At 39.1% G+C, this 13,699-nt stretch overlaps 1 protein-coding gene across 1 annotated transcript in view; it reads left to right on the forward strand.

The window, feature by feature from the left end:
* Positions 1 to 13,699, forward strand: part of sntg2 (syntrophin, gamma 2) — a 292,569-nt gene that overhangs the window by 124,574 nt on the left and 154,296 nt on the right. The window contains exon 9 of the mRNA XM_072280480.1: positions 1,034 to 1,125. Coding sequence (XP_072136581.1) covers positions 1,034 to 1,125 — 92 coding nt within the window. The remainder of the gene's footprint in view (positions 1 to 1,033; positions 1,126 to 13,699) is intronic.

Raw genomic sequence — 13,699 nt, forward strand, 5'->3', positions numbered from 1 at the left:
GCACCTGATGATGATGATGATGGTACTTCCCTCAGAAGAGGCCCCAATGATCAAGGACCCCAAAGCCCTGCTCCCTACATCATTCTCTCAGCCATGCATTAATATGCCTCATCATGCTATTCTTGCACTCATTAGCACATGGCACAGGCAGCAATCCCAAAGTTACTACCCTGTATGCCCTGCTTTTCAGCTTTCTAGGCAACTCCCTGAATTCTCTTTTCAGGCCCTCCTCCCTTTTTCCCATGTTGACCCAGCCCATAATCACTCTAAAGCTTCTCTATTAAATGTTTCCATCCATGACTTTTAACTGTTGTTGAAGTACCTTCCTCAATCACTTCCACCAGCAGCTCATTCCATACATGGGTCACCCTCTGGATGAAAATTTTGCCCTGCAGGTTCCTATTAAAGATCTCCCCTTCTGCCTTAAATTTAGGCCTTCTAGTTATTGATTCCACAACCCTGAGAAAAAGACCTCAAGCCCTGTCTATGACCCTTATGGTTTTATGCACGTCTATAAGACCATCCTTCATTTTCCAGTGAATAAATTCATAGTCAGCTTAGTCTTTCTCCATAACTCAGTCCTTCAGGTTCCAACAATATATTCACAAAGCTTTTCTGTAATAGAGACCAATTTAATGGCACAAGTTGCTCCAGTGTTTCACAGTCTACATAGATATCCACCGCCCCCCCCCCCACTACTCAATTACACAGTGACTCTCCAACACCTTTGGGATATAATATCAAATGTGTTGGTTGTAACATCTGTGCACAAAGAATGAGGAATGAAATGAAAATTTAATGAGGTATTAACATATTGAACATTTTTGTAAAATTGTGTTAATATTTGTGTTGATTCTTTTGGATTTGTGTTTTAAAAGATGAGGAAGACAGTAAAAATTCCTTTCATGAATGAACAATATTCATTTTTCTGATCAGATAATAAAACAGTTGACTGTATTTGGAGTGTTCTGTAGCTGTTCCCATGACAGCTCTTCAATAATAAAACTGCTGTATTTCTCCCTTTATTTTCTAGGCTCACCAGGCCCATCCAGTGATCACAGCAGTGGAACATCCTCTCCCCTATTTGACAGTGGTCTACACTTAAACGGAACCTCTACAAATACAGTAAGTTCATCTGGTTATCTTATAATCAGCAAACATTCCCAATACTTATAAAATGCCACAAGACCTCGATGGGTCAAACAACATCTTTGGAGGCAATTTCCTGATGTAGATTCTTGAATTGAATCACCAATCAGCCTTTTGCCTCCACAGTTGCTGCTTGACCCACTATGTTCTTCTTTTAAAATTTTTTTGTTTGGAATTCTATCATCTGTAGTCAATTGTGTGACCAATCCAGGAAGATTGCGTATTTAGGAACCTACTTGATTTTCCTCAAAGAGGCAGAAATATTGTGCTGGAATTCTTATATATGTGAACATTTACCAATGCACTTTTATACATATGCTACCTTCAGTAGACCAATTAACTTAGACATCTTCTCCAAAATATATCATCATTTTCTGCTTTCAGCAGATCCATAATCTTAACTCATTTCAGTTACAGGGAGAAACATGGAGGGGAGCAGTCCACTGAGTCTGTGCCAACCATTAACCACCCATATACACTTGAATTCTGAATTTCAGATGACATGGACCCTGAATTTACAGTGGCCAATTAATCTGCCAACCCACAAGTTTTTGTGATGTGGGAAGAAACTAGAGTACCTGGGGAGTATCCATGGGATCACAGGATAACTCAAGATAACATAACTCAACACAGACAGCACCCAAGGTCAGGACTGTTCTTGAACTTCTGGTTCTGTAAGATGACTGGTTTATTAGCTGTGCCAATATGTTAACTATAGGTGCAGAACATTATCCTACCCCATCTTCACCCACCAACTCTTGGATCATTTCCAATAGAGTTGCTTAACAGCTTAGCTGCTTTTCAATCATTTAAGAATCAATACAACATTTTTAATAGAAATCTGACACAAAAAAGGAGAATTTTTTTTCAAAATTATTTTCAATTCCTATAACCAGTAATCTCTCATATAGATGTGTCACAAGGAAAGTCTGATAAAGTCCATTCTCAGTAACATGACCAGGTGTTGCTTTGCTAATAGGCCAAGGCTCTTCCCTCACTTCATCTTCTGTCTAAGCATAAAGCTGAATCTTATATAAATTGACACAGGAATTAAATCAGTCTTTATGTATCATCCCATCTGTCTACAATTTTCTACCAAACCAAGTTTCCCGTCCTCATTTTTCATAGAATGAATTAAAAGTCAGTGGATTTCAAGCTGAATATTTAATGTTTGTAAAGGTAACAAAAGTACAGCAAACTACAAAGTCTGGTCTGCTGAGAATGAGGCAGTTTGTAGTGTTAAACCATTTAACCTTTGATGAAAGCTTTCTTCGTCCTTCCCTAATAATTATCAAGGGGATCAATGGAATACACATCCACAATTACACCATAATTTCAGACTGTAGCCATTTTTTTACGACTAAGGTTTATTTTCCCTGACTTATATGATATGAACTCTGTTGCTTTGCGGCAGCTGTACACTGCATAATAAAGAATAACAAGGTAGTGTTCAGGGTTCATGGGTCATTCAGAAATATGATGGTGAAAGGAAACAAACTGTTCCTAAATTGCTGCGTGTAGGTCTTCAGTCTCCTGTACCTCTTTTCCGATGGTAGTAATGAGGAGGGAACATGTCCTGGATGGTGAGGGTCTTTGGTGATTGATGTCACCTTCTTGATGGTGGAATGCTTGTGGCCATGATGGAGTTGGTTGCATCTACAACCCTCTGCAGCCTCCAGCAAACCCATGCATTAGAGTCTCCATACCAGGCTGTGATGCCACCAGTCAGAATTCTCTCCACTATGGACTCCAGTCGAATCAAAAGTGACGGTTTAATGCAGATCATATGCAAGGATCTGATGGATTTGCTTTCATCTTCAAATGTAACGTGAAATCTTTTGGTGCTCCTACATTTTGACTTGAAAGATGTTGAAAATGAAAAATGCAAACCCAGTTGTTGCTAATGTGGTCAGCTCTTCATTTTTGAAGATTTTGCATTTTATGGTCTATAATTTTTTGGTGTAAGTTAGCCAGATATGTTTTAGATAGATGTACCTGGGAGTTCCGTATTTAACTTATAAGGCTGCAATAAAAACCCAACTATTGAGTACTTGAGCAATGTCAATGATGGAATAAAAATGCTTTGCTTGTCAAAGGTGAATTGGGACAGATGGTGATGAAATGCCCCTGAAGTCACTTTGTAATCTACCCAAGTGTGACAATGACCCCAACCTTACAGTATTCCATCACTCGTGCACTCAGAACCTGATGAATCCGCTGCATCACATTTACTGTAAAGCAGGGGTTCCCAATTTGGGGTCTGTGGACTTCTCAGTTAATGGTAGGGGTCCATGGCATAAAAAAGATTGGGAGCCCCTGCCCTAAAGACAGGAGATCACCACCATTTCAGGTCCTTTAATTTTAAGGTATGAAGGTTAGGAATTTTGAGCCAAAATCAAATGGCTGGAGAAAGTTAATGGATCAAGTAGCGTCTGTGGAGGGGGAATGAACAGGTGATGCTTTCTTTCATCTAGACTACAGTTTCAAGATTAGGAATTTATGCACAGTTTCTGCGCTAAACATGCACTCATGTTGTGGTTGTGTGATGTGCTCTGTTTTGAAAATTTAGTCATGTTGATGTTGAAGTTCAGAAATAGAGTGCAATGCATAGATACATTTGATAAAAGCTAATTGCTAGTCATCAACATTAACCCCAAACCCTCTACATTCTTGCCCTACCACTGGAAAGCATTTTCCACCTTACTGACTTAGAATATCTTTGTCTCATTGTTGCAGAAGATGTCAGACAGAACAACTATTTTAGCTTTCTTGGAGCTTCTAATGTAATAAGCAATATCTTAAGATGCTTCAGCAGTGCATTACCATGCATAAGGAACATATATAGTGAGCTATGTATGAAGGTGGTCAGGTAGGTGGCCTGAAGTTTGATCAGAGGATTATGTTGAAAGAAGAGATAGGAAAAAAAATGAGCAGAGGTTAAATTTAAACATGAGAAAGTCTGCAGATGCTGGAAATCCAAAGCAACACACACCAAATGCTGGAGGAACTCAGCAGTTCAAGCACCATCTATGGAAATGAATAAACATTCGATGATTCAAGCTGAGACCCTTCTTCAAGATTGAAAAGGAAAGGAGAAGGTGCCAGAATAAAAAGGTAGGGGGAGGGGATGGAGGCTAGTTGGAAGGTGAAAGGTGAAGCCAGGTGTGTGGAAAAGTAAAGGGCTGAGAAGAAGGAAATTGATAGGAGGGGAGAGTGGATTATAGGAGAAAGATAATATTTGGTTGATAATATTACACCCTTCCTACATCCTTAAATGTCACTCCAGCCCCTCAAAGTGTGACCAAGATTCATGTTTTGGGTTTTAGGCACCAGCATGGTTGCTGGTGACATGCAGAGAGTGACTGGAGGATCTAATCACTTGACATCTACCCAGAACCATGTACTTGGAACATTTTGGATTCTTATGATGATAATAGATTTGTTATGCACTAGGACAAAGAAGACAAGGAAAATGCCCATTTTCCTGGTAACATGCTGATATTAGAATTTGTATCTCTACCATAAATAGAAAGCTATGCTATTGGCCATTCTTATTTTAAAATGTGTTGATCCATGCATCATATGTTTTGTTTCGATGTGGATATAACGGACAGTTTCATTTAGCGTACAACTGTTTTCAAGAATGATTGAAATGCTCATGAACTTCCCAATTCCAGCTTCCAGCTCTAAGGCCTTTAATAAGCATTCTTTTGTAGCTTTGCAGTGGCGTTTGCAAAAGTAGAAGCAGATTTGCTTGCACTAAAATTATTGATACTTCTTCTTTTCATTTTTTTATTTTTTATGCATCTAATGAAAATTCAGCTCAGGGTATTCACATATGCATTCACAAACAAAAGAAACACTGTACACATGTTAAAGGCCACAAGAAAACACTTTATTAGAACTAGCATAAATGAAATACAGAAAGAAAACCTCATGTCTGCATTAAAGTTGTAGAAGTAGAGAAATCAAAATAATACTTATCATCCATTAAACAAGCTGATCTCTGCAATGACAGAGGGGAGCCACAGATCCAGCAATCTTTTATACAGTCCTTTATTTTCTCTCCAACCCGATTCGACATACTCTATTCTCTTAATGTACTTGCCACTATCTTCTCAGCACTAGTACCGGTTGTGACCGTGCCTAAGGCAAAGCCCTCCCCAGTACAAAGAAACTGCCCCTTTTTATACCCTTTATGATTATTTCAAAGAATAACATCATTATCACCCCACTACTTTTCCATCCCTTGGTGCTACCAGCTGCACCTGGTAACCTCTTATGATCTTCAGCCCAGACATGTAAATTAGGAAAACAGAAACATCAGGTCTGTAAGGAGGAAAAACATTATTCATTATCTAATCTCAGCGATGTGCACTAGTGCACAGCTCCAAACTATCGCAACATTCCAAAGCTGACTCCGTTTTGTCCATTTGATTTTAGTGTGTGTCAAGGAGGAATCACAATTAACTTTTTCCTTACAATATGTGCTTCTTGGGAGGTTAATTCAAGTTATTTTCACACTGAAAACAAGCATGGCAGGAGCCTGCCCTAAATTTGGAATTAAATTGTTCTGGTTCAGCAGTCTTTTTCAGCCAATGTCAATAGCTTGTGAGTGCACAACAAAAATGTTATTAAGGTGCAGAAATGAGATTTGTTAAGAGCAAGGTTAAGCTGCATGATCAAGGAACTTTTGCTTCTGTGCTGATATTTTGGTCATGCTCTTCAAGAGATTTTTAATCACAAGCACAGGATAAATTGAATATCACAGCATTTACCCACTCTGAATCCACTGCAGCTACTGGAATGTAGGACTGCAGATGCTGGAGATCAGGATTAACACCAAATGGGCTGGAGCAATTTAGCAGGTCAGTCCCCATCTATGCAGGGAAATAAACAGTTGAGTGTTTGGGTAGGAACGTTCATCTTGACTGGATAGACCGGAAAGAAAGGGAGAGATAATTATTTAATAAAGATGACAGGAAAGGCTGGATTAAGAGCTGGCTGGTGAGGAGGGGGGGAGGGTGAATAGCAGACGAGAGAAGCAGGAAGATGTAAATGATGTCATAAACTGGAAGGTGATATGTGGAAGTGACACGGGGCTGAACTTGATGGAATATGAGAGGGGGAGTAGCGGAGCATAGAATAATGGGAGGGAGGAGGAAAGGAAACTCTGGGAGAAGTGAAAAGGTGATGGGCAGTTGAAGAGTTTCTGGTGGCTGAGAGAAAAAGATCTATTCAGCCCACCTTCAATTACACCAACAACCACTTGATATGACAGTGCAAAAAATTCATTAACTGTTCTACTAACATAATGCAAGGAACAACCACTGGTGAACAACTTGAGTCCAAAGTCAAGTGTTTTTTTTTTGTCACTTGTAATTTAAAATATGTTGACGAATATAAGTTACATCCGAAAGAAGAATCCATTATTCCCACTAAAACCTATATTTCAACTTTTCAATTACTTGCTCTCTTCCCATATAAACCTAATGTAGTTTTAATTTCCAATCCTATTTCTGGTATAGTATTCTCAGAGAAGTGGTTTGATGTGGCCTCCTGAGGTTCAAAACTGGCTACAAAATTAATATGCTCAGTTCTCTTTTGGAAGATGACTTTGGATGGTGTCCAGATGCAGGATCTTGATGCAAAACATCAATAGTTCCTTTCCCCTCTGTGAAATTGCTCAGACCACTGAATTCCTACACCAATTTGTTTGTTGTCTAGTGGAATGGCCTTTGTATGCACACCAGTGAATGTTGCCAGCATGTACATGGTAGGCAAACCATTATAATAAGCAATGGGCAACCAGTACCACCAGTTCTGAATGCAATGGGGCAACCTAAATTGCTTGCTAAGGCTACTTAAAAGGATCAACAATAATATACAAGTTAACTCCCGATAACATCTACTGACAGCTTTTAGCTGCAAGGGAGGGCATCTTGGAGGCTTTCCTACTTTTGTATGATGTTTCAATGCTTCTGTATCTGCAATTTGGCAGTCATTTTTAATATGATTTGAAATTTTCCAACTTGTGATTGGCTTTCCTGTTGAGACTGTGAGAGTAGAAGAGTGAATCAGAGCTATTATGACGTGAAAATTGCAGAACAAACAAGGCATCTGAAGAAGCAGGAGTTAGAAAGGGATCAGTGTTTTCAATAGGAGGCTATGTTCTGCAATGGACTTTAAGGAAAGATGAGATAGTAGCTTTATTTGTCACATGTACGTTACATAAACATATTGAAACACACAGTGAAAGGCATTGATTGTGTCAAAATAAATCAACAAGGAATATGCTGGGCAGCCTGCAAGAGTCGCCACCCTTCCAGCATCAGCACAGCATGTCACAAACATGAAAAAGTCTGCAGGCAACACACACAAAATGCTGGAGGAACTCAGCAGGCCAGGCAGCATCTATAGATGTTTCGATGTTCAGAGCTAAGACCCTTCATGAATCCAGGGAGAATGTACAAACTCCTCACAGACAGTGGCAGGTATCAAAACCCAATCCTACAACTGCCACTGTAATGCAATGTGCTAACCACTAGGCTAGCTGCCCCCAAGTACTGCGGGGTAATTTACATGATCTCAACCAAGTTTTTGCTTCACTAAGAAAGTTACGTCTACATCTAAATCCACTGCACTCATAATTCCAAAGCAAGGTAAGAATTGGGTTTCCTACAATATCAAGTGTGACCTTCTTACGTAGAACATAGAACGTAGAATAGTACAGCACAGTACAGGCCCTTCAGCTCACAATGTTGTGCCGACTCTCAAACCCTGCCTCCCATATAACCCCCCACCTTAAATTCCTCCATATACCTGTCTAGTAGTCTCTTAAACTTCACGTCATGGATTTTTTTCAATGTTGCTGAAGATATAAGCAAAATCACACAAGCTGTTTTACACTACTGCATGCAAAGGTCTTCATGAAAAGAGAGATGATTTCATCTCCTTCCTTCTTGGACATAAGGAAAAGGATTTGCTTTAAATGCATGATATCTGACTGCATGCATATCGCCAAGTTAACATAAAGTGCCAACATGGATTAAGTATGTACCTGAGGTAAGATCAAGGTCTTGAGGGTGAGGGACCATTATCCAAGTAGAGGTAATCAATCCTGCATTCTACAGCAATTCTCTGACACTTGCATTTCACCACCACCAGGAAACAAAAATTATCTATTCATACAATACTCAAAACAGAGTTGAAAGCCATACAGTGAGAGAAATATTGTGGCCTGTAACATTAATCACAATTTTGATGCCCTCAAGTAGCGCCTTTCTGCCAAGACTAGGCTGAAGATATTCTGTAATATTGAGTGAGGCTTAAATTGTAGCATATGCCATAACTTGGCCATTATGAAGGATTAGCTTTGCCACCAGCTCCCTAGTGAAAACTGAAGAGCAGGTGAAGGAATGGAAGAACAGGAAAGGAAAAGGAATCTTTTAGATCTACACTTTGAAATAATTAATGAACTGTATGAGGAATCTCAGCCACTGTTCCTCAAGTACTAGCTGAAGAGTCACTGTTAGGGAAATTAACTTGCCAAGAAAATTCAGTTAAAGTTGATCACACTAAATTGGACATGGACTTCAAAGTGGCTGGAGAGCAGCTTTATTCATAAAGAAGGGAAGAGTGGTTCACTAACAGTGTGGATGCCAGTCTTTCAAAAAAAGCAATAGACATTGATTTTTTGTACATGCTCCCAGAAAGTGGATTACATCAGCCAAAGTTAAAAAAAAGTTAATCCTGTGTAACTTATCACATTCCACAAAATGTTAGAGAAAGCCTGTCTACAACTCACAAAATAGGTTGTTATTAAGTATAAGCTCTGATAGTTGATTGAATGTATATTAAGAACCTAAGGACAAATGGTGAATTTTTATTTATGATATTACAGGAAATTCATTAAGTTCTTAAATCTGTTAGGTTCATTAAAGAACAAAGGTATAATTTGTTTTACATGTTAATACCTGACATGTGAAGGAAAACCAGGACACCCCTTAATGGTCAGAGACTTGACAGCCCACAGAGCCCTCCACACAAGTTATGAACTTCACTGTCTTCATTTTGTTTACACTGCTGTGTTGAGCACTAAGGGTTGGAGGCTAGCAGCAGATACATGGTTTGTTAATTAAAGAAAGGTGTAGGGCATTAGCAACCCTGATGTTTTAACCCATAATTCAGAATTTTCTTCCACACTCACATACAATCCTTGCTTCATTGCCCTCTTTCAACAACCTGAAGTAAAATTGACTAGAAAATGCAGATTCTAATTCAAAACTATCCATTAAATGATCACACATCACATTTAAAATAAATTAACGTCTTTTTTTAACTTTCCTTGTCTTTCCTTGTGTTTTGCATCTCCTTTGCTTTTATGCTTCCTCACTGGTTGGAGGAAAAATGCTCAGTCTTAAAGAAGGACGTTCCTTTAGAACAGAGATGAGGAAGAATTTCTTTAGACGAGAGGTTCCCAACCTTTTTTATACCATGGACCCCATACCGTTAACTGAGGGCTCCGTGAAACCCAAATTGGGAACCCCTGTTATAGAGGGTGGAAAATCCATGAAATTCATTCCCACAGACAGCTGTGAAGGCCAAGACTTTGGATATATTTGAAGTAGAGGTTGATAGGTTCTTGATTAATAAGGGCATCAAAGGTTAAGAAGAGAAAGCAGGAGAATGGGATTAAGAGAGATAATAAATCAGTCATGATCAAATGGTGTAGCAGACCTGATGGGCTGAATGGTCTAATTCTGCTCCTATGTCTTATGATCTTATAAAGCAAGACATAATAGAGGTCAAAGTCCTGCAGGAAGCAAAAATTGAAAGGGGTGCTTCGTGACCCTTCTTGATTGACAGAGTCAAAGGGTTTTGTGAGATCAAGAAATGTCACATATGAAGGTTGAAGCTGCTCCCTGCATTTCTCGTTCAGTGAAGCCCAAGCCCACTATGCTTTGACATGACACAATCCACATGTTAATTTGGGAATGCCTCTCGCAATGATTTCTCTGAGGCAACCAATAGAAAGGACATCCCCCCCGCCCCATTGTGTAGTGTCAGAGTCCAGGAGCCACACATTGGCCTTATCAACCTCGATGTCCCAGTGGTCCTTTCAAAAAAGCAATGAATTTTGTTCTATGGGATTGGATAGAGAAAAGAAAAGCAGAAAGGAAACTAAGTGCTAATCAAGGAGGCTGTGGATGAGCTTGGATCATTAGTTTTGAGGAGTTTGACCCCAGAAGAACTTCCTCAGACTGCCCCAAATCAGCATGGGGTACAGCAGTTGGACTGAGTGGCTAAGTCACACACACAAAATGCTGAAGGATTTCAGAAGGCCAGGCAGTATCTATGGAAAAGAGTAACCAGCAAATGTTTCGGACCAAGACCCTTCATCAGGACTGGGAAAAAAGATGAATCAGAGTAAGAAAGTTACTGGCTAAGTTGTTGGTACTTGACAACAGAAGCATCAGTGAAATGAGAAGGGGCACATCGGTGCACTTCATCCAGAGAGAAGAATACCTGATCTGTTGGAGAAAAGCCAACTAAACTATTATCCAGAACAATAACTCCAACTTTTAATTTAAAGGTTAAAAGAATGTTTCAGCACTAGAAGTAACCTTTTTGGGTTGGCTGTAAGTAAATGTTAGCTGGTTCACTCAGTCTCTTAAGAAAGCTAGATTCAGGGGCATGTATCATAGGGATCATTCTTTAGAAAGCTAATCCTGCTGCATAAGTGAGCTCACGGATCTCCTGCCATAAGAAAATGCAGCAATATTCACAACTTCTGCTCCAGTGGCATAAAGGGAGTTTGGACCTAACACCCTGCTGAATCATAGGCTTTATGTCATGCCTGATGATGTTGAGTGGAACTTAATTTTATTGGAATCTTTTATATTTTGTAGTCAAGTGTCAATGCTGTTCTAGGATTACTTGCACTGAAATAAAATTACTATGTGTTAATAATTTATGCCAAGTCTTACTTCTATGCAGTGGGAATCCGAGTAAGCTATAAAATCCTCAATTAATCAATGAGTGAAGTTTTCTATAGTAGCATTACTTAACAATAATGAGAATGTCAGATGAGTTAAATTTTATGAAGGGAAGTTTAATCGCTTAAATAGTGACTAATATAGAGCACTGGAATACATCAGAAAAACAGTTTAAAGAGAGAAAAATCTTAGGCCTTTAAGAAGATAAAGGGCCTACAGAACATAGAAGCAGATAGGCACAGAACACAAAGAAAATAGATATGAAGTTATCAAGTCCTATGTAAAATAATGGATGAAAAGCATGTTTCTGTTCCGAGTAGTGGAGCAGCGCACATAATATAATATTGATTAGCTCCTTCAATAAAACTATGGATAATTATTTGGTTGGAATTGAAGGTTAATGGTAGAGGTAATCAATGGAAACATATTTGATTATTGCTCAGAACAAAAGGGCTTCACCTATGGAGAGTAGTAAGTCAGACTTCAATATTAGATATCAATTAATGGGTGTAGGGCAGTTATGTACTAAATAAACCTTTTATTAGTTTGAATAACTAGGATACAGCTCAGTTCAGAAGCAGTGCAAGAAAGCCAAAGGAAGCCTCAAAGTTAAAATTAAAGATAAAATGGAGATAGCAAATATTAGTAAGAGCTTGGATTAATGGGACAAATATCTCCTCCGAACTAGGGAATCAGAACAAAAGGCTGAACAAGGAATGAGTAGATGCAGTAACAAATATCACTAGAATGAAGAGTTTTGAATTTATTTCCAAAGATCAAGATTGTTGGGCACAACAGCAGGAAAACAAACAAGAAAGAAGGAATGAATAGAAGTGATTCCACATTAGATTGCACTTTCTGGTATAGTACATTTGATTCTATATTTCTGTAGTTTCTTTGTCTGCAAAGCTCAAGTGTGACTCAGCCAGTATCCGTTCACTGATTTTTATCTTAACCAGCTCAAACAAGTTTGTAGCATAAAAGGAAAAGATGGGTTCAAGTTCCTTTATTCATTCTTTTTACTTGCCTTGCTTGCTGGTACAGGCTGACCCTGTCTGACCTGTACTATGATGAACTTCTAATAAAACAGCTGTAACCATAACATTTCTGCCACATGCTTGGCTTTCCAAGACCCTCCCACAGTATCATCTCAGGATCTAACAACAAGAAGAAACTAACAAAACAACTTCTGACACGAAATATTTTTATAATTCATGCTGATTTGTTGAAATAGCATTTATCCTTTGGATTTCAGGGCCACTGATTACTGGCAGCTCATATGTGAAAAAGTAATTCAGCCATGCTTAACAGTGGAGCTACATGTTGGAGAGTGACGGATTCTTATGTCTTCAGTTTTCAAATGCAGTACAATGTTACAAATACCTTAATACATGAAACACACTATTTTTCTTCAGGGAGTTTTGTAGACCCTCTGGTGAGATGGATTGGCCTCTATTCTAAAGTAATATGGAAATATAAAAATGGAAAAGGTGCCTAAACTTCTCAACCATTTCTCGATGAAGCAGCTGCTGTCTGGGTTCAATTTTATGCGAGACATGCATTTAAATTTTTAATGTGGGTTGAGTGGTCTCTCATACTCTGGAGGGGAATCACATCCGATTGATCAGGCATGGTAGAAAACTACAGTCATGTTATTCCCTGTGTAGCCCTTATTTAGATGAAGTTAAATTAAACTTCAACACTTCAGCTGGGAAAACTGCACTCTACTCTATCAATACCCTCCATATGTACAGTTTAGAAAATAACTGCTTCTTGCATGGATTGGGGGACTGATTGCTTGTTGAGATTTGTCAGTACTTGATATTTATGTAACACTGGAGTTTGGGAGGTGTGAAGAGAGTGCTGATGTTGGAGATTACAACAAAGTTTTAATTTGTTGCTGTCATGGTTAAGGGCTTTGGTGACCATTCGCCTGGGTTTGCAACATGCAGGGAATATTGCACAGCATAGTGTTGCAGCAAGTGGTGCTACTGTCATACAACTCCAGTATCCCTTGATTTTGGGTACTGTCCATCTGGAGTTTACAAGTTCTTCTTATTGTAGGAGTTTCCCCTGGGTGCCTTGGTTTCCTACTACATCCCAAAGACATGCTGATTTGTAGGTTAATTAGCTACTGTAAGTTATCCTTAGTGTGGTAGAGCAGTACAGGGTGGTAGAAGAGAAAGAATAGAATATAGGGAACTATGTGAGGGAATTTGGTTGATAGGCTTAGTCTGAGAGCCAGGACAGACTCAATCAGCAGAAGAATCACCGAGCCATAAGAAAGTATGAGAAAATATGGGAGCACAAACATGAGAAAATCTGCAGATGCTGGATATTTAAGCAACACACTGAAAATGCTGGTGGAACGCAACAGGCCAGGCAGCATCTATAGGAAGAAGTACAGTCGACGTTTCAGGTAGAGACCCTTCGTCAGGACTAACTGAAAGAAGAGATTTGAGAGGAGGAGGGGGAGATCCGAAATGATAGGAGAAGACAGAAGGGGGAGGGAAGAAGCTAAGAGCTGGAAAGTTGATTGGCAAAGGGGATGC

The sequence above is a fragment of the Mobula birostris genome, chromosome 2, assembly GCF_030028105.1.
Source record: "Mobula birostris isolate sMobBir1 chromosome 2, sMobBir1.hap1, whole genome shotgun sequence".
Lineage (NCBI taxonomy): Eukaryota > Metazoa > Chordata > Chondrichthyes > Myliobatiformes > Myliobatidae > Mobula > Mobula birostris.